This window comes from Aquarana catesbeiana, linkage group LG01, assembly GCF_042186555.1.
Source record: "Aquarana catesbeiana isolate 2022-GZ linkage group LG01, ASM4218655v1, whole genome shotgun sequence".
NCBI lineage: Eukaryota > Metazoa > Chordata > Amphibia > Anura > Ranidae > Aquarana > Aquarana catesbeiana.
This window is the reverse complement of record NC_133324.1, coordinates 810,927,140-810,947,500: the sequence shown is the minus strand read 5'-3', so window position 1 is coordinate 810,947,500 and position 20,361 is coordinate 810,927,140. Positions and strand designations below refer to the sequence as shown.

At 43.2% G+C, this 20,361-nt stretch overlaps 1 protein-coding gene across 8 annotated transcripts in view; it reads left to right on the top strand.

Moving 5' to 3' along the window:
- Window positions 1-20,361, top strand: part of MICU3 (mitochondrial calcium uptake family member 3) — a 232,443-nt gene that overhangs the window by 57,327 nt on the left and 154,755 nt on the right. For all 8 annotated transcript variants that reach the window (XM_073608203.1, XM_073608174.1, XM_073608196.1 and 5 more), the window contains exons 2-3: window positions 6,004-6,157; window positions 10,397-10,428. In XM_073608203.1, coding sequence (XP_073464304.1) covers window positions 6,004-6,157; window positions 10,397-10,428 — 186 coding nt within the window. The remainder of the gene's footprint in view (window positions 1-6,003; window positions 6,158-10,396; window positions 10,429-20,361) is intronic.

The window sequence follows — 20,361 nt, the reverse complement described above, 5'->3', positions numbered from 1 at the left end:
GTATCACTGGTGATTGGACACTGGCACACCCTATCAGGAAGTTCAACCCCCTATATAATCCCTCCCCCTTGCAGGGATACCTCAGTTTTTACGCCAGTGTCTTAGGTGATGGACGTGTAAAGATGTCCTGTGCTGAGCTCCAAAGGGAATATCCTGATATCCTATACTGGGGCAAGCCAGGCGAACCGGATCCATTCAAAGTGTCTTTTCATGGCCGAATTGAATGGTACCCGGGCCTCGTGTCCGAAGAAACGAGGTTTTACCCGTAATGCTTCTCTTTTTAGAGAGCTGGACCCCGCAGATCAGAAAATGGCTTTAAACTTCCTAATTTCTGGCGAGGTGCTTTACGGTCCCAGAACTGTTGGATCCCCCTACTGATGGGGGCCCCAGTCTCTGATGGTTTTTTCAAACGGAGCCCACCGTGAGAGGTGAAGATTGGGTCTGTGTAAACAGCACCCTGCGGCTGGATAAGGTAAGAGGAGATTCCACAGAATTTTTGAGTTCTAGTGGCTTTTCTCCTTTAAGGTAAATGCATGCTATGCCTATTGTGACCACCGGGGGCTGCCAAGAGCACAAACCTACACATGCTGACTCTGTCTCAGGTGTTGTAATCGCTGTTTATGTCCCAGCGTATCAAGCAGGCTGCAAACAGGTAAGGTGGAAAGGGGGATTTCTCAGGTATGAATGTTCCCCCCCAGGCTAGAGAGGGGCCACAGGGGCCTAGAAAGTGGTTATACCACCCGGGCTCTGCAGCCTAATGGCCACCATCTCTCAAGATAGCCATTCAGGCAGATCTTGTTACCAGCCTCCCTCCCTCCCCCCCCCATCCCCAGCCTTTCTCCGGAAGCATGACAGGAGAGTCGGCAGCGCGGGAAGTGCTCGTTTTTTCAAAACTCGAGGGGGGGGGCGGTAGAGGAGGGGGCGGGACGTCAGCACAGGTGCTTAGACTCCCACTCAGGCCAGCTGCAGGCTATTAGAGGCACTCTGTACAGGTGCACTCAGCCTTCTGAGAGACACAGAGCTGACGGTCGCATGTAAGGTGGGACACAGGCATTCTCCTAGGCAGCATTTACTGAAGTAACACCAGACTGAGCATTGGGTAGCAAGGCTTTTAGCCAGACTACATCGCTCAGCGGGCAGTGTTCATTTGTATACCTCACACCTTGTTGCTTTGCACTATGGGTAGAAGAGGTTCAAGCACCCCAGGAACCAGAGACACTAGGGGATCTTGTTCAGGTTCTGAGGGCCCCCTGTCGGCAGCATCCTCCCCCCCTAAAGATGGGCCAGGGACGGCTAGCCAGGGAGAGCCATCGGGGTCAGGGGCTACACCTGCTTCTGGCACTTCAGCCCCTGTATATATTACACAAGAGGTTTTTTCCTCAACCATTAATGGTCTAGAGGAAAGATTAATGGCCGTGATTACGTCTTCACTCAGTGGAAGAAAACGCACTAGGCTTTCCTCTGTTCCCCAAGACCCTCAGACAGAGGAGCTCTGGGATAAAGGAGATGAATCACTTTCAGAGGATCGGGATGGGATGGATGAATCCTCTTCGGAGGATTCAGGTGGAGAGGGACCCTCTGCGACTTCCCAAGAGGAGAAAGTCTTAGTGCAGATCCTCACTGGATTGGTCCGCTCCACATTTAAGTTGCCCATACCTGAAACTGCTAAAGAATCCTCTTCTGCTTTGGGGTCACTGAAACCTTTCCAAGCAGCACATGCTTTTCCTGTTCATACTTTACTTGAAAAGCTTATTTATTCTGAGTGGGATCACCCAGACAAACGTTTTTTTCCGCCGAGAAAGTTTTCAACACTTTATCCGATGGAAGAAAAGTTTATTAAAATGTGGGGAATACCGGCTATTGATGCCGCCATTTCCTCCGTAAATAGTAGCCTGACTTGTCCTGTAGACAATGCTCAGATGCTCAGGGATCCTGTAGATAAAAAGATGGAATCCCTATTGAAGGATGTTTTCTCCTTAGCAGGATCAGTGGCCCAACCTGCAGTAGCAGCGATTGGAGTCTGTCAATACTTAAGAGACCATGTTAAGCAGGTCATCAAAGTATTACCTGAACAGCAGGCCCAGGGGTTTGCTAACCTTCCAGCGGCCTTATGCTTTGTGGTTGACGCCATTAGAGATTCTATCGTGCAAACCTCCCGTCTTTCACTGGGGTTGGTGCATATACGTAGAATCCTATGGTTGAAAAATTGGTCAGCCGAAGCACCATGTAAGAAGCTACTGGCTGGGTTTCCATTTCGTGGTGCAAGGTTGTTTGGAGAGGACTTGGATAACTATATCAAGAGAATCTCTTGTGGGAAAAGCACTCTCTTACCTGTCAAGAAGAAGAGTAAGCGTCCCTCTTTCAAACGGACTCTTTCCCCAGCGCCGGGGGCTTCAGCCTCCAGGCAGTCTCGACGGCCGCCTCCATCGGGGTCCAGAGACAAGAGTCAACCCCAGGGACAAAAGAAGTCCTGGGGTAAGAAGCCTACTAGGCAAAACACTAAGACCTCTGCATGAGGGGGCGCCCCCTCTCACTCGAGTGGGGGGAAGACTGCGACAGTTCTCAGAGCTCTGGCACGAGGACTTCCAGGACAGATGGGTAGTCTCCACGGTAACCTTAGGGTACAAGCTGGAGTTTCAGGAATTCCCTTCTCCTCGGTTCCTCAGATCAAATGTTCCCAGAGACCCAGAGAAGAAGCAGTCGCTCCTTCTAGCGTTAGAGCGAGTTTTGTCGCAGGAGGTCATTATGATAGTTCCCTCAAAGGACCAGGGATTGGGCTTCTATTCCAACCTTTTTACGGTCCAAAAGCCAAATGGGGATGTCAGGCCCATTTTGGACTTAAGGGATCTGAACCGATTCCTAAGGATTCAATCCTTCCGCATGGAATCAATTCGAACAGTAGTTCCCACCCTGCAGGGAGGAGAATTTCTGGCATCAATAGACATCAGAGATGCATATCTGCATGTGCCCATTTTTCCTGCTCATCAGAAGTTTCTGCGCTTCGAGGTAGGAGGGCGCCATTTCCAGTTTGTGGCTCTGCCTTTCGGGATAGCCACTGCACCTCGAGTGTTCACAAGGATCTTGGCTCCTCCTCTGGCCAGATTAAGGGCTCAGGGTATAGCTGTCATAGCATACCTAGACAACCTGCTCTTGATAGACCGGTCGGTAGCCTCTTTGAATGGAAACTTGAGGACCTCGGTCAGGTATCTAGAACACCTGGGTTGGATCTTCAACTTAGAAAAGTCTTTCCTAAAACCAGTAAGAAGACTGGAGTATTTAGGTCTGAATATAGATACAAGCCAGGAGAAAATATTTCTACCCCAGGCAAAGATCACTGCTTTGAGAGAGCTGATTCTGACAGTAAGGACCAAGAAGGGTCCCTCAGTCCGCCTTTGTATGAGGCTACTAGGGAAGATGGTGTCTTCATTCGAAGCAGTTCCCTATGCTCAGTTTCACTCAAGAATGCTGCAACACAGTATTCTGTCGACCTGGAACAAGAAGGTTCAGGCATTAGACTTTCCGATGCACCTGTCGCATGCGGTGCGTCAGAGCCTCAATTGGTGGCTCATACCCGAAAACCTGCAGAAGGGGAAATCCTTTCTACCGGTTACCTGGACGGTGGTAACAACAGATGCCAGTCTGTCAGGTTGGGGAGCAGTTCTGGAACAGGCTGCGGTCCAAGGGGTATGGTCCAAGACAGAGAGGACCTTACCCATCAACATTCTGGAGATCCGGGCGATACATCTAGCTCTAAAAGCCTGGACTATCAGGCTACAGGGTTGTCTGGTCAGGATCCAGTCCGACAATGCCACAGCAGTGGCTTATGTCAATCATCAGGGAGGCACCCGGAGCCGAGCTGCTCAAAAAGAGGTGAACCAGATCTTAGTCTGGGCAGAGATGCATGTGCCATGCATATCGGCAGTTTTCATCCCGGGAATAGAAAATTGGCAGGCGGACTATCTAAGTCGCCAGCAGTTACTTCCAGGGGAATGGTCTCTGCATCCCGACGTCTTTTGGGCCATATGCCAAAGATGGGGGGTTCCAGATGTAGATCTCTTTGCATCCCGATTCAACAAAAAGATAGACAGATTTGTGGCAAGGACAAAAGATCCTCTTGCATGCGGGACAGATGCGTTGGTGATTCCGTGGCATCGGTTCTCACTGATTTACGCATTCCCGCCTATTCTGCTACTACCACGACTCCTTCGCAGGATCAGGCAGGAAAGGAAGTCGGTACTTCTGGTGGCCCCCGCTTGGCCCAGAAGGACTTGGTATGCAGAAATAGTAAGGATGACGGTAGGTTCCCCGTGGACACTACCGGAACGCCCAGACCTGTTATCTCAAGGTCCAGTGTTCCATCCTGCCTTACAAACGCTAAATTTGAGGGTTTGGCTATTGAGACCCACGTTCTGAAGAGTCGTGGGCTCTCAGGTCCTGTCATATCTACCTTGATTAATGCAAGGAAGCCAGCTTCCAGGATGATTTATCATAGAGTCTGGAAGGCTTATATAACCTGGTGTGAATCCAGAGGTTGGCATCCCAGGAAATATGTCATAGGTAGAATCCTTGATTTTCTACAGATGGGATTAGAGATGAAGCTGGCCTTGAGTACCATCAAGGGCCAGGTTTCTGCTTTATCAGTATTATTTCAGCGGCCACTTGCTTCGCATTCTTTAGTCCGAAACTTTATGCAGGGGGTGATGCGTCTTAATCCTCCGGTTAAAGCGCCCCTAAACCCCTGGGACTTGAATTTGGTCCTGGCTGTGTTACAGAAACAGCCTTTTGAACCAATAAGTCAGATTCCTTTGGTCTTGTTGACAAGGAAATTAATTTTTCTGGTGGCCATCTCTTCTGCTAGAAGAGTATCAGAATTAGCAGCTCTTTCCTGTAAGGAGCCTTTTTTGATTATACACAAGGATAGAGTGTTACTACGCCCTCATCCTAGTTTTTTACCGAAGGTGGTTTCTGATTTTCATTTAAACCAAGACATTGTTCTACCTTCCTTTTTTCCAGATCCCTGTTCTCCGGAAGAGAGATCTCTACATTCGTTGGATGTAGTAAGAGCAGTTAAGGCCTATCTAGGGGCAACTACTCAGATCCGCAAGACGGATGTTTTGTTTGTGCTGCCAGAGGGTCCCAATAGAGGACAGGCAGCGTCAAAAGCTACCATTTCTAAATGGATTCGACAGTTGATCATTCAAGCTTACGGTTTGAAACAGAAGATTCCTCCTTTTCAGATCAGGGCACATTCCACAAGGGCTATTGGTGCTTCTTGGGCAGTGCATCACCGGGCCTCTATGGCTCAAATCTGCAAGGCCGCAACCTGGTCTTCAGTTCATACATTCACCAGATTCTATCAGGTGGATGTGAGAAGGCATGAGGATATCGCCTTTGGGCGTAGTGTGCTGCAGGCAGCGGTACAGGGTCCTCAGGTCTGATTGCACCCTACTTGGTCGTGGTTCCCCCCCCTCAGGTAGCATTGCTCTAGGACATCCCATCAGTAATTACTGTGGCTCTGTGTCCCGTGATGTTCGAGAAAGAAAATAGGATTTTTTAAAACAGCTTACCTGTAAAATCCTTTTCTTTCGAAGGACATCACGGGACACAGAGGTCCCGCCCCTCTTCTAATACACTATATTGCTTGGCTACAAAACTGAGGTATCCCTGCAAGGGGGAGGGATTATATAGGGGGTTGAACTTCCTGATAGGGTGTGCCAGTGTCCAATCACCAGTGATACCTATATAACCCATCAGTAATTACTGTGGCTCTGTGTCCCGTGATGTCCTTCGAAAGAAAAGGATTTTACAGGTAAGCTGTTTTAAAAAATCCTATTTTTTTTGTCAATAATTTACTGCATTTAATTACATGGGAAATCTGACAAATATGAAATCTTCTAATTTATCCATGGGAAAAGCTTTTTATACATAAAAGTTTTTAGTGCCCATGTCTCCATTTTCTACAACTGTTATTGCACTGTGTAATGATTGCTTTCCTTCTCACAGAGCCCAGCAGACAGACCAGACCTCGAAGATTTAGACATGTTTGCCAGCTCCAGAGAACAGCGTTTCCGTGTATTTGCCTCTTTAGAATATGAAGGACAATTATATATGACTCCAAGGGATTTTCTAGAATCGGTTACTACAGATGAACCACGGAGTAAGTCTTTTCAATTTATTATTATTATTATTATTATTTATCAGCATATATATATCACAATAGAAACAAAATTATAGACACAAACATAAGACAGTGCTAGCCCGATTTCAGAACAATGGACGGAATTAACAAAGGTTCTCGTGCCATTATATAATAAAGGAATTATGGCAGTTTACAGTATAGAAAATGGAGAAAGATCTCCACCAGACAGTTCACAGCAGACAGTTCACATCACTCTCTCTGTGCAGTGATTGCACTGCATGAGCCAAGCCTGTAATTTAACCTCCCTTCTCTTCCCTCCCACACTCAGCTGAGCCGGAAGGGGAGAGGAATCAGAGCATGCAGCTCCAACGGAAGTGGCCTGTGCCCTGTCTGTCATAGAACAGTGAGCAAATTGCTCCTCATTAATAAATGGGCTTGCACTACTTTTGGTAGCATCTTCTATGTTTTCTCAGCTTAAAAGAGTGGTGTGGGCATAAAGCGTGTACCACTTTAATTTCATCCAATGTGTGAAAGATCAGTAACAGTAGAGATTTTCTATACTGCAAAGATCAGACATCTAATGGTGCGAGATAATGATCCTTCAGGAAGTGACCCTCTGTATAGAATCAATCAAATTGTACAAGCATTAATATAGAAATGTTTATTTCTTTCTGATGTCTATTGTATGTTTGTGGATAGCCTAATGTTAGTCAATAGTGTTGTAGTAGCCTGAAGTCCAGAATAGCAGAATATACAGTACACATGCTGGAAAATAGTTCATTGATGATGATGTTGATAGCACAGGACAGACTTGAAGATATAAGAAACCGATGATACCAGTTACTTCATGTAAAAGAGATGCTAGTTCAGTATATGCAAAAGTAATGCCTTCTGTACAGAAGTTGCATTTTAACTTTTCTGTACAGCCTACTGTGTTATGTTATTATCCCATGCAGGCAGGGTTGGTGCAAGGATTTTTGACACCCTAGGTAAAACCTCTCTTTGCGCCGTCCCCCTTGGCTCCACCCCTGACTCCACTCCCTTTACCCTGCCCATGTATACCCCACATTTTTAATGAAGTGCCCATCAATTGCAGCTTCACCAGCGCCCATCAAATGCAGCCTCACCAGCGCCCATCAATTGCAGCTTCGCCAGCGCCCAACAAATGCAACCTCACCAGCGCCCATCAAATGCAACCTCACCAGCGCCCATCAAATGCAGCCTCACCAGCGCCCACTAATTGCAGCCTCACCAGTGCCCATCAATGAAGGTTTGCTTGCTTCCATTCATTCTGCTTGCTGCAGAGAGAAGAGAGTGGGAACACTAGTGGCCAGGCGCCCAAGGCAGCAGTGGCACCCTAGGCGGCTGCCTAGTTTGCCTAGTGGTAGCACCGGCCCTGACTCTAACTGAGTACCACCAGATTACATGACGCCCATCAAATGCAGCCTCACAAGCGCCCATCAATTGCAGCTTCACCAGCGCCCATCAATTACAGCTTCACCAGTGCCCATCAATTGCAACCTCACCAGCTCCTATCAATTGCAGCTTCACCAGTGCTCATCAATTGCAGCTTCACCAGCGCCCTTCAATTGCAGCCTCACCAGCGCCCATCAGTTGCAGCCTCACCAGCGCCCATCAGTTGCAGCCTCACCAGCGTCCATCAATTGCAGCCTCACCAGTGCCCATCAATGAACGTTTGCTTGCTTCCATTCATTCTGCTTCCTGCAGAGAGAAGAGAGTGGGAACACTAGTGGCCAGGTGCCCTAGGCAGCAGTGGTAGCATAGGCGGCTGCCTAGTTTGCCTAGTGGTAGCACCGGCCCTGCATGCAGGGCAGGTTCACTTTCATGCCAGTTCCACCAACTGACAAGCGCCAAGCATGGTGATGTAGGAGGAAGAGAAGTGAGTCGCACACTGCCCATACACAAGAGTACTGGGCACTTTTTTGTGCCTAGCAACCATAGAGACATGGAAGCAAACAAAGCCTGTGCATGTCCTGCTGGTGCCCTGCATAGGCAAAGCACCGACTCATTTTAAAGGACATGTTTACTTTTCAGCAAAAAATTATAATTACCTTCAAAAAAATTTGCATTTACTATTTTTTGTTTTAGAAGCCTGGAAAGCATTGCACCAGCAATCAGCAGATCTCTGATGCCATGCAGGTCTCCCGTAGACTGTCAGTGTAAGCTGTCTGCCCATACAATGCATGGGCAAGCAGCTTTACACTGACAGAATGAACCATTGAACTACCACAATGCTCAACAGCCCAGTGGTAGTTTTGAGACCTACAAGCTGCCAGCCGCAAAGGATGTTGGTTATTTTAGTTAATTCATTCACAGAACAGAATGAACGCAGCCGGGCGTGTGGAATTTGTATGTAAGTTGGAGCAGATACATTTTTTTTAAGTGTAACTCCAGCCAAAATATTTTTTTTTCAAGTTTTGGATACATAGCACAGCTTGTTTTGCTGTCTGTGCCCCTGCTCCGAAGATTTCACCTTACTTTCTGTCCCTGTGATAATTGGATTTTGAAAATTTTGGATTGTCCTGGAAATGTGAATTTCTCTTCTAGGGGTAGATTTCCTTTGACTTCCTGTTGCATCCCTTCGTTTGTAAATATAAATCGTATGCAAGTCGGATGTTTGTAGCTCGTGGACTGCCAGTACAACTATTTTTTTTAGGTTTGGGTGGTCTAATCTGCAACAGATGTGGTCATCCAAAGTGAGAGTCAAATCTGATAAATGGTGGTAACATGGGAACAGTCAAGATAAATATATGTAACAATTGTGCCAAATAAGTTGATTTTAATATTTTGCATTTTAACACCCAATTGCAAGCAAACCTGCAACCTCTGTCAGATTTTCACTACTGTTAGATTCCACCGCGAGAAAATTTTCACTCAGTTACCATCACCATGACAGGTGATCAGAGTGCTGGTGAGTGATAGGAAATGTATTTATTTATTTATTTCAGGTACTTATATAGTGCCATCAATTTACGCAGCGCTTTACATATACATTATACATTCACATCAGTCCCTACCCTCAAGGAGCTTACAATCTAAGGTCCCTAACTCACATTCATACATACTAGAGCCAATTTAGACAGGATCCAATTAACCTACCAGCATGTCTTTGGAGTGTGGGAGGAAACCGGAGTACCCGGAGGAAACCCACGCAGACACAGGGAGAACATGCAAACTCCAGGCAGGTAGTGTCGTGGTCGGGATTCGAACCAGCGACCCTTCTTACTGCTAGGTGAGAGTGCTACCCACTACACCACTGCGCCCCTCTAAATAGGCCACCACAAAGAACATTTGTGAAATTTATATTACTGTTTCGCTGATGTGCCTTCCTGCCCTGGTGACCGCAGTCTCCTAATTTCTTAAATCCTGGAAACAACACAAAACAAATTACAAAGGTCATAACCCTTCCTCAAACTCTTAAAAATAAAGGAGAGATTCTGATATGCAGATAGAAAATGGGTTTTTGTGAGTGAGATTGAAACAGATCATACAATGGGGATTTACTAAAACTGGTCCACACAGAATCTGGTGCAGTTGTGCATAATAACCAATCAGCTACTAGGTTTTATTGTTAAAGGAGTTGTAGTCGGAAGGTTTTTTTATCTTAATGCATTCTATGCATTAAGATAAAAAGCCTTCTGTGTGCAGCAACCCCCCTAATACTTACCTGAGCCCCATCTCTGTCCTGCGATGTCCACGAGTGTCTCTGCCATCCGAGACTCTCCCTCCTGATTTGCTGAGACACAGCAGTGGCGCCACTGGCTCCCGCTACTGCCTGTCAGTCAGACAATCAGGAGAGAGAGGGGTCAGGGACGTGTTGGGCCACAGCTCCGTGTCTGAATGGACAGAGGGAGCTGTGACTCACCTCAGGTGCCCCCATAGCAAACTGCTTGCTATGGGGGCACGCGACAGGAGGGAGGGGCCAGGAGCACAGAAGAAGGACCCGAGAAGAGAAGGATCCAGGCTGCTCTGTGCAAATCCACTCCAACAAAGGGGTAAGTATAACATGTTTGTTATTTTTATAGGAAAAAAACAAGACTTTACAATCACTTTGAAGCTTACTTGAACAAAATGAAGCTAGAAGCTGATTGGTTACTATGCACAGCTGCACCAGATTCTGTGTGCACTAGTTTTAGTAAATCTGCCCTGTTGGGTTGTTTTGAACATCTTTCACTTTGTTTTTATAAATGGATAGACACTTATGTATAATTTATTAACATTTGTATTATTTTTCAGATTCTAAGAAGTGGAGAACACTTTCAAGACAAGTAAGTATTTAACTAAAGATTATAGTCATAAAAATTGTTTTCCAGCTACAGTTAAAGGTGACCGTCACTCAGCAGATGCACTAGGCATCCTTGTACTCCTTATCTCTCTGCAATATAAGCTGTCAAAAAAAATTTGTTTAGCTTTTTTTTATTTTTTTAGTTTGTCCTGCTCCCGGGTGCCATTCTTGCCCAGGTGAGAATAATGCTTCCTCTGCTCTGGAGCCTCCAGAGATATGCATGTAACTTATCCCAGGATACTTCATGCAGTGGTCTGGAACCCAGTGTGTGGCAGGGCATGGCAGATCACAGCAGGACAACGCTGTATTTGATGGCTGAGTGAGTATGTGAATTGTTCATAACACCAGGGAAAATTTAAATAGGTAAAAAAACACTGGGAGGATCGAGCTAAGTTACTCTTTAATTTGAGAATCATTGTTATTTTCGATTTTTAATTTTTATTTTAGTAAAATAAACAAATGACAGAAAAATGAATGAGCTGGTGTGGAATATTTGCAGTTTTTTAGATTGTATAAAACCATGAAAGGTCAGTAAGTCTTTAGAGGTTACGTGCAAGAAAGGTAAACTTATTATACTTGTCTGGTCGCCAATACCTCCTCAGAAATCAGACTTTGTACTTTGCAGCAGCCTATGTGAATTTAGAACTATTTAACCAATAATCTTAAAAGAGAAGTCCTATTAGTAGCTAATAATGCTGGTGATGGTTGTGGTGGGATAATGGCAGTCTTGTGTGAAAATATAATTCACCATCCTTGCCTTTCTTTATCAGAAAGTCCTTTACCATTCATATACAGGCCAAATCTCAGAAGCAAGTATTGTCATTGAAGTCAATGAATGTTCTCTGGCACCAAGACATAGAAACTTCAGGAGAATAAGATATGAAACCTTTTTTAAAATATGTGGATTAACAAACATGTATTAAAGCACACCTGTCACAAAAACTACACCTACCATCCAGCTGTGTATCTGATACCCTTTGATCACACAGTCACCGTTTCTGCCCACTTTTTGATCCCTACTGCAGCCTTGGGGAAGACTCCACAGCCAAAGGCTAAATTTTCCTGAAGCATGATTTTTGCATACTTAGTGTCAGCTAGTCCTTGCCTATGCGTTTTGTCATTTTGATATCTTCAGGAACATTTAAGAGCTCATTTAAGTGCTACCTTTTTTACTTCCATGATTTTGACTTTTTTTATTGTGTTAGCTGTTTTTAGGGAATATTTAAAGGTGTGTGTACAGTGTCTGAGTTTTATTCATTGAACATATGCTATATATGTGTCATATACCTAGATATAGCAGCAGGATTTTTATCAGGGCTGCAGTAGGGATTGTTTGGAAGGCAGTATTGATGAGAATAAGTTAAGGCACCAGTGGCCACTTACTGCATAGCAAGGGTAAGGCGTTTGTCTTTTTTTTCATAATGTATTTTAAGTTGTATTGTAATCCTCTCATCTGACAACCTATTCCCTACAAACGTTGGGGCTCATGCATTTGAAGCTTTTGCCTGAAAACAATTGGCGCTAGTTGATTTTCTCTCCTACCAATGAGATAGCAGATCTTCACATGTTAAGCTCATCTCCTCATTAACCTGAAAATATTGGTGCTAGTTGATTTTCTCTCCTACCAATGAGATAGCAGATCTTCACATTTTAAGTTCATCTCCTTGTTAACCTGATGGAAGATTATCGTTCATTGAAGGATACAGCTAAATTCATCACGGATTCATTCGTTCTCTCACCCAGCCAAGAACATCCTTAGCTCGGTGGCCTTGCTCCTCTTTCCTGCTGGCTGGGAGGTCGCTCTTTCCCTCAGTTGATGGATTATAGCCACAGATGCCACCCTTTTTGTGGGGGAGGGGGCGTGATTAATTACTTCTTGGTTCAGGGCTGATGGTCCCTGGGGGAGATCGATATTCCCACTTGCCAACTGAGAGGGAAAACCTCCTCCTGGCCAGCAGGAGAGGGGAGTGAGGCCATCAAGCTAAGGATGTTCTTTGTCAGGTGAGAAAATGAATCTACTGATGATGAGTTCAGCTGTGTCCTTCAATGAACTAAGAGAAAAGGATTTTACGGTGATTACAAAAAAAAAAAAAAAAAAATTCTACTCCTATAAAAGAAACGCTGTCAGGAAGGGCTCATTGTCTAATTGGCTTCCAGTGCCAATTTGTGTGAGGAGGTTTTTCTTATTATGGTTTAATTGTTAATAATGAGATAATAATAATGAGATTTTAGAGCCATGGTTCACGTAATACAGCAGGCTCAAAGAGGTTCAAGGATGTTTTTGACTCCTGCAAAACAATAATGCTTAAAGGATAAGTTCACTTTTTCGAAAAAAATAATAAATGCACATTTTTTTGCAGGTAAAAAAATGTGCGTCCATTTATTTTGGAGCCTGTAAAAGCCATGCAGTTCTCCAGCAGATCTGCCAGTGTATTTGTGTGTCTGTACATCCCGTAAGGGCAAGCAGATTAAATCTGTCAAAAAAGAGAGAATGAACTTCATTGAAAACTACAAGCCAACAGCCGCAAAAGCTCCATTCACAGGATACTATGAATGAGTGATGCGGCCAGGCTGGCCACGTTTTTTTTTTAATTGTGATAGCTAGCAGGGGGGAAGATCCCCATTAGCTGTCATATCTGGGAATCGAAGAGGTGCGGGGGCTGGTCCGTTCGTAAAATGTTACACTGAATATTGGTGAACTTATCCTTTAAATTTAAAGGTCGATATGAAACTATTTTATGTAGGTAAGATGTCCTACAACAATCTCATTCTCATACAGGGGACATTTAGCTATGTGTCAGGTTCCAGCAAACCAGGAATAAAACATTTTAATACTTGAGCTCTCATTTAACTATAATATGAGTTATACAGTTCATTATCTTTTTATATTTTTTTTCCTGTTATTGAGCTGCAGTTTGTTTAAAAAGACCAAGGCGCTCAGTCCACTAAATATAGCAAAATGCATTCAGAAAACCTTATAATGGAATTGCAGTATCATTAACTATAAACTGCTTTAGTGGATTTTTTAACACAAGCCTAATGCATTTTAATGACTTATGTCCCATTTGTCTCTGATTTAAAGAAATAAGAAATAACTTTGTAATCCTGCAATAATTTCTTCAAACACAGAACAGGGATTGCTGAATAATTCAGTAGGCTACATTTTCATTTTTTTTGTGCTGAACATTTGCTGTAATGAATTATAAATACAAATCTGAAAATGTGCACAAATGTCAGTTTGAAAGTGGGTATGTTTTCCATTTGCTGGTGGGGTAGACAAATTGCAAAGAACTGATGATGGCATTTGAGCTATCTGTCTAGTTATGTCTGTCCTCAGCTTTGTAAATCAATAGACGAGTGTATTCTGCTGTGCTTTTACTTCTTCTACAATAGAATTACTCATTTATAGGTTTCTCAGGGTAGGCTTTTTTGTGTTTGTAGCGGTTTCAAAAGAGCATGAAGAGAGCCAATGGCTTTTGGAATATTTAATAATTCATTTGATGAAAATTTTGAATATCCAAATATAACTTATTTGCTAAAAGTGACTATATTCATAGCTGCATCTATCTACAGAAATAGTTGGCATGACTTTTGCTTGAAAATGTGGCCTATGGTGTCAATTGTCTGAACTTTGTGCTACGTCATTCTGTCTAACTTCTTTCTCTCTATTCTGACCACCCTGCCTGACCTCATTCTGTACTGGAATAAGAGGGAAGGGAGAAATAGGGAGCTTGGGACATTATATGAGGCATAAGACTATAGGTCCAGTGGCTCCATCCCTGTTTGGCAGTAAGACTGAAAGGAGAAATTGGGAATTTATATAAAGCTTGCAACTGAAAAGTGATACTGGACAGTGGGCGTCTGACCAATTAATTGTATATTGTAGCTGTACACACTGAATCTCAGTATCCAGGACAATATATGCAAATGGATAGCATTTATTTCATATATAATACATAATACATTTATAGCATAATAGCATAATATTAAATGGTAGTAACATTGTAAAATGTCAGGCACATTAATCCATATATCACATAGTGGGTATATCAAGAATCATGATTGTTACAGCATAATACAATAAAACATGGTAAAAATTATAGAATGATCCCATATAGTATATATGATAGTAGCATCGGAATGCCTCAACGCGTTTCATGGAAATCTCCACTCATCAGGAGCAGATGCTGATGTATATCTGAAATTGATACGGTTTAACTATTGGTAAATGGTCTCAGATAATAGGAGAGGATAGAGAGGAATAGAGAGAAGGAAAGGTAAATGAAACAGTGTGGGGCGAAAAATATCCACCCAAACTTACAGATCACTTATGGGTCTGATTGAAAGTGATGAGGGCTGCAAGCCGGCCGTCCAAGTTATCAGTCCCGGGAGCTGAGGCATTATATCCCAAGATAAGATGCTGAAAAAGACCCTCAGGGGACAAATATCCCTGGGAGTAGGATATCCCATGGATGGTCAAATGGAAGTGGGTAGCGTGACCGTGACCTATCTGAAATAAGTATAAAATGAAGTGTATTGTTATATAATGTGTGGTATATTTACTAGAATTAAACAGGAGAGGAAGAGGGAGAACCTATGTTGACCCCAAAGAATGAATGTGAAAATAAAAGTGATAAGATGGGAATAGCCCATACCATTCTGTACTGGATGAAGGAGTAAAGTGTTTTAAGAGGAGAAGGAGATCTTGTTAAAATAATTATACATCTATATATTCCAGGTTGCTTTTTCTAACAGAACTTCACAAGGACAAGAGTTTACTATGTTATCTGTCAAAAGATATTCACTTTATTTTAGCTACAGAGAATGCTTTATGATACCAGATTAGCTGGAGAAAGAACTGCTATTAGAGGCGCATCTGGAGTACTAGAATTAGTATGTAGTACAAGAACTACATACCCTAAAAAGATAAGCCAAAAACCTCCCATGAACTGATAAAAATACTTATTAATTACATACCACCACCCTTTCCTCAAGATTACCACCCTGACCTCAGGGGCTCTTTGCCAAGTGAGAGGCCTGGAGCAGAGAACATGCCCTATGCCAGAGATGGCGAACCTTGGCACCCCGGATGTTTTGGAACTACATTTCCCATGATGTTCAACTACACTGCAGAGTGCATGAGCATCATGGGAAATGTAGTTCCGAAACATCTGGGGTGCCAAGGTTCGTTATCACTGCCCTATGCTATAAGGCGTTCCACCTCACCACTTGCAACAACAACTATTGCTCACAAAGCTAGTTAGCTGCAGCCACAGACTTGCTGACAGTTGAGCTTCATTGTGTCCCACACTGGAATATCCAGGTGATGCTTGTGGAAGAGGCTTTAAATTGTTGGCCTCTTAGAATATGATTGCATCCACTGAATGATCTGCTAGCATGCATACACATAGTATATCTATGCCACAGATTCCACAAAATTGGACAATGGCTGTCCAGAGATTTCCATCCTCAAGAGAAACTCCTGACTGCTCATTACCAGATCTGAAGCTTACAGTCCAGGAGGTGTCCAGCTTTTGCAAGTCTAATGGTAGCCTCTTTTGATGTAGTCCTTTTTGTCCAGTTCCAATCCTGACCATTGCAGCTCAACATCTGATTGTGTGGAACAACAAGGTACAGTGTTGGCTGTTGGCTCTCCTACCCAACCCTGGAATTGGGTAACACTTTTCTTCCACTCTCATGGAAGGTCCTCATGATGGATGCCAGCCTGACAGGCTAGGAAGGTGTCCCAGATAGCTTGAAAGTGCAGGGAACTTGGCTGCCAGCAGTAGCTTGTCTGACTACCAACATACTGGAACTCTGAGCATTTTCTGTTTTCCTTCAACACTGGACTCCTCAATTGCACAGTCAGTCGACAACTCCACAGCAGTGATGTACATTAATTATCAGAGAGTAATCAAAAGTCTCGCTACTTAAGAGAAGTGGAACAGATTCTGTCTGGGCAAAACTTCACATTCCTACCTTGTACAGCACCCACATGTCCCCCAGTCCTCCAGGTTAAACTGGACAGGTTTGTCTCCAGATCAAGTGATCTGCTAGTGGAAGCAGTGGAGGTCCTTGTGGCTCTCTGGGATCGGTACAATCTTAACTATGCCTTTCTTTCTCTCCTTCCTCATCTGGTTGCCCAGGAGGGTGTGGTATTCTGACCACATCAGGATCCTAGCAGATGGCCTGTGGGCTCTTTATGATCACCTGGCTCTTCTGTTCCAATGACCAGTTTACCTTCATGGTACATAGTAGCTAGCTTTCACAGCTTGGCTGTTGAAGCTCAGACCCCAAGAGATAGGGTTCTTAGGGTTCTTTAGGTCTTGCCTAAGTCCCAGAAAGAGGAAGTCCATGTTACATACAATAAGGTCTACCATTGCACATGGAAGGCATGCTTTTCCTGGCGCAAGGAGTGCTACTCAGTAATTATCATGAGAATAAACTTATCATGAAATAACGGTGTAACTGTGTCACATCAAAAAAGAAAAAAAGTGTATATAGTGTCCCATCTAAAAAAAAATATTAATAGTATACAATATTCTTCATTAAACCATCTACAGTTGTGCTCAGAAGGTAACATACCCTGGCAGTATTTATGATTTCTTGGCCATTTTTCAGAGAACATGATAACACAAAAACATTTCTTTCACTCATGGATAGTGTTTAGCTGAAACCATTTATTATCAATCAACTGTGTTTAATCTTTTTAAATCATAATGGCAACAGAAACTACCCAAATTACCCTGATCAAAAGTTTACATAGCCTGGTGATTTTGGCCTGATAACATGCACACAAGTTGACACAAAGGGGTTTGAATGGATATTAACGGTAACCATCCTCACCTGTTATCTGTTTGCTTGTAATTAGTTTCTGGACTCCTGACAGACCCTTGCATCTTTCATCCAGTGCTACACTGATGTTTCTGCATTCTGAATTTTGGGAAAGCAAAAGAATTGTCAAAGGATCTTCAGGAAAAGGTAGATGAACTGTATAAAACAGGAAAGGGATATAAAAAGATATCCAAGGAATTGAGAATGCCAATCAGCAGTGTTCAAACTCTAATCAAGAATTGGAAAATGAGGGGTTCTATTGAAACCAAACCACGGTCAGGTAGACCAACTAAAATTTCAGCCACAACTGCCAGGAAAATTGTTCAGGATGCAAAGAAAAACCCACAAATAACTTCAGGTGAAATACAGGACTATCTGAAAACATGTGGAGTGACTGTTTCAAGATGCACAATAAGGAGGCACTTGAAGAAAGATGGGCTGTATGGTCGAGTCGCCAGAAGAAAGCCATTACTACACAAATGCCACAAAGTATCTCGCTTACAATATGCCAAACAGCACAGAGACAAGCCTCAAACCTTCTGGCACAAAGTAATTTGAGCTTTTTGGCCACAACCATAAACGCTACTTTTGGAGAGGAGTCAACAAGACCTATGATGAAAGGTACGGAGGTGGATCGCTGATGTTTTGGGGATGTGTGAGCTACAAAGACACAGGAAATTTGTTCAAAATTGTTGGCAAGATGAATGCAGTATGTTATCAAAAAATACTGGAGGAACATTTGCTTTCATCAGCCAGGAAGCTGCGCATGGGATGTACTTGGACATTCCAACATGATGATGATCCAAAACACAAGGCCAAGTCGACCTGTCATTGGCTACAGCAGAATAAAGTGAAGGTTCTGGCGTGGCCATCTCAGTTTCCTGACCTCAATATCATTGAGACACTCTGGGGAGATCTCAAACGTGCAGTTCATGCAAGACAGCCCAAGAATTTACAGGAACTGGAGGCTTTTTGCCAAGAGGGATGGGCAGCTTTACCATCTGAGAAGATAAGGAGACTCATCCACAAATATCACAAAAGACTTGAAGCTGTCATTGATGTTAAAGGGGGCAATACATGGTATTAAGAACTGGGGTATGTAAACTTTTGATCAGAGTTATTTGGGTAGTTTCTGTTGCCATTATGATTTAAAAAGAGTAAACACAGTTGATTGATAATAAATGGCTTCAGCCAAACACTAGCCATGAGTGAAAGAAAAGTTTTTTTTTCTTCTTCCTCTTTTCCTCCCTCTCTCTGGATTTGCTATGGTCTGCCAGGTGCCCCTTTACGATGAATTATGGCCACAATAAATGTAGTTACTGATAATGTAAGGGGGATGAATACCCCAAGTAAAAGATACAAAGTAAATAAAGAACTCCTTTTTATGGGGGCGAATGTGGCCTATCTCCAAGAGACGCATATTGCTCATGCTTCAGGGCGAAGATTGACTTCACATTCATTCCCTATATGGTTTTATGGAGACTCAACATCTAGCCACTCGAGGGGGGTGGCTATAGGTTTTGATAGAACCATGGTTTTTACAGTGAAGGAGCAACTGGCAGACCCTGAGGGGAGATTTCTTTTTGTAAAGGGGACCTTGTTTAATATGGAATGTACGTTGGCAAATATATATTCCCCAAACAAGGAACCAGACTTATTTTTAAAGAAAGTCTTAAAAAAACTAGAAGTATTTAAAGAAAGGAAACTCTCATAATGGTGGGAGATTTAAATTTGAACATAGACTCGCAGATAGATGCAACAGAGCGTCCTTCTCGCTTTACAGTTAAAAGACAGAAGGCTGTAAAAGAATTATTACTGGTACACCAGCTGCTAGATACTTGGAGGGTTAGGCATCCAGGAAATAGAGATTATACTTTCTTCTCCCCAGTTCACGGGTCATTTTCAAGGATTGACTATATTTTTATAGAACATCAATTATTACCATCTCTTAAAAGTACGGAGATTAAAGCAATTACTTTGTCTGACCATGCCCCAGTAGTGATTAAATTAGAAATATTAAATACTAGAACAGGAAGGCATTGGAGATTAAATAACTCTTTTATTCAGGACCCGGGGGTAATTACGAAGACTGAACAGGAACTGGACATTTTTTTTGAGATCAATGACACACCAGAAATCTCCCGTTCAGCCCTGTGGGAAGCACATAAGGCTGTCATAAGGGGGATAATGATAGGGGCAGGTGCAGCGAAAAAGAAAGAAAGACGTGAGAAGCTTTGTTCTTTATATAAAGAGATACAGGATTTAGAACAAATGAAAAGACCCCGAGGTACCCCTGAGAGACAGGGATTAGTATCAAAAAGGGAGCAATTAGTAGATCTCCTGGAACAAGAGAAAAAATATGCTTTCCGCTTGGTAAACAAGGAGAGGTATCAATGGGGAAATAAATCTGGGAAGTGGTTGGCCAGAGTAATAAGGGGAAAAAAAATCATTCCTTTATCCCTAAAATTAAGAACGACCAGGGAGAGATGGTTCATTCCTCTCCTGAAATAGCGGAAGTGTTTCATAAATACTATAGTTCATTATACAATGTAAACCAGAGGGAGGCATGTAGAGAGGGGGAAATTCACGAGTATCTGAGAGGTCTTGACCTCCCCATGTTGCCCGAGGAGGAGCTTGAGCAACTGGAAGCCCCAATTATGCCAGAAGAAGTTAGAAGAGCAATACATAGTATGGCTTTGGGTAAGAGCCCGGGCCCTGATGGTTATTCCATTTTATACTATAAAAGATTTCAGAAATTCCTGATTCCTAAACTATGTGCATATCTTAATGCCCTGATTGAAGGAGGAACCATTATTGGCCTATATAATTTATTTTAAAAGAAGGGAAGGATCCAACAGTTCCAGCAAGTTATCGCCCACTATCCTGTTAAATACTGATATTAAGATTTTCGCTAAAGTAATAGCGGAAAGACTGAAGTCTCTGTTACCAAGCTGGGTAAGCAGTGATCAGGTTGGGTGTGTAGCAGGGAGAGAGGGAAAAGATAATAGTCTGAAGTCATTGTGTTTGATCCATGAAGTAGAAGGGGGGAAAACCTCAGTCGCATTCCTGTCGATTGATGCTG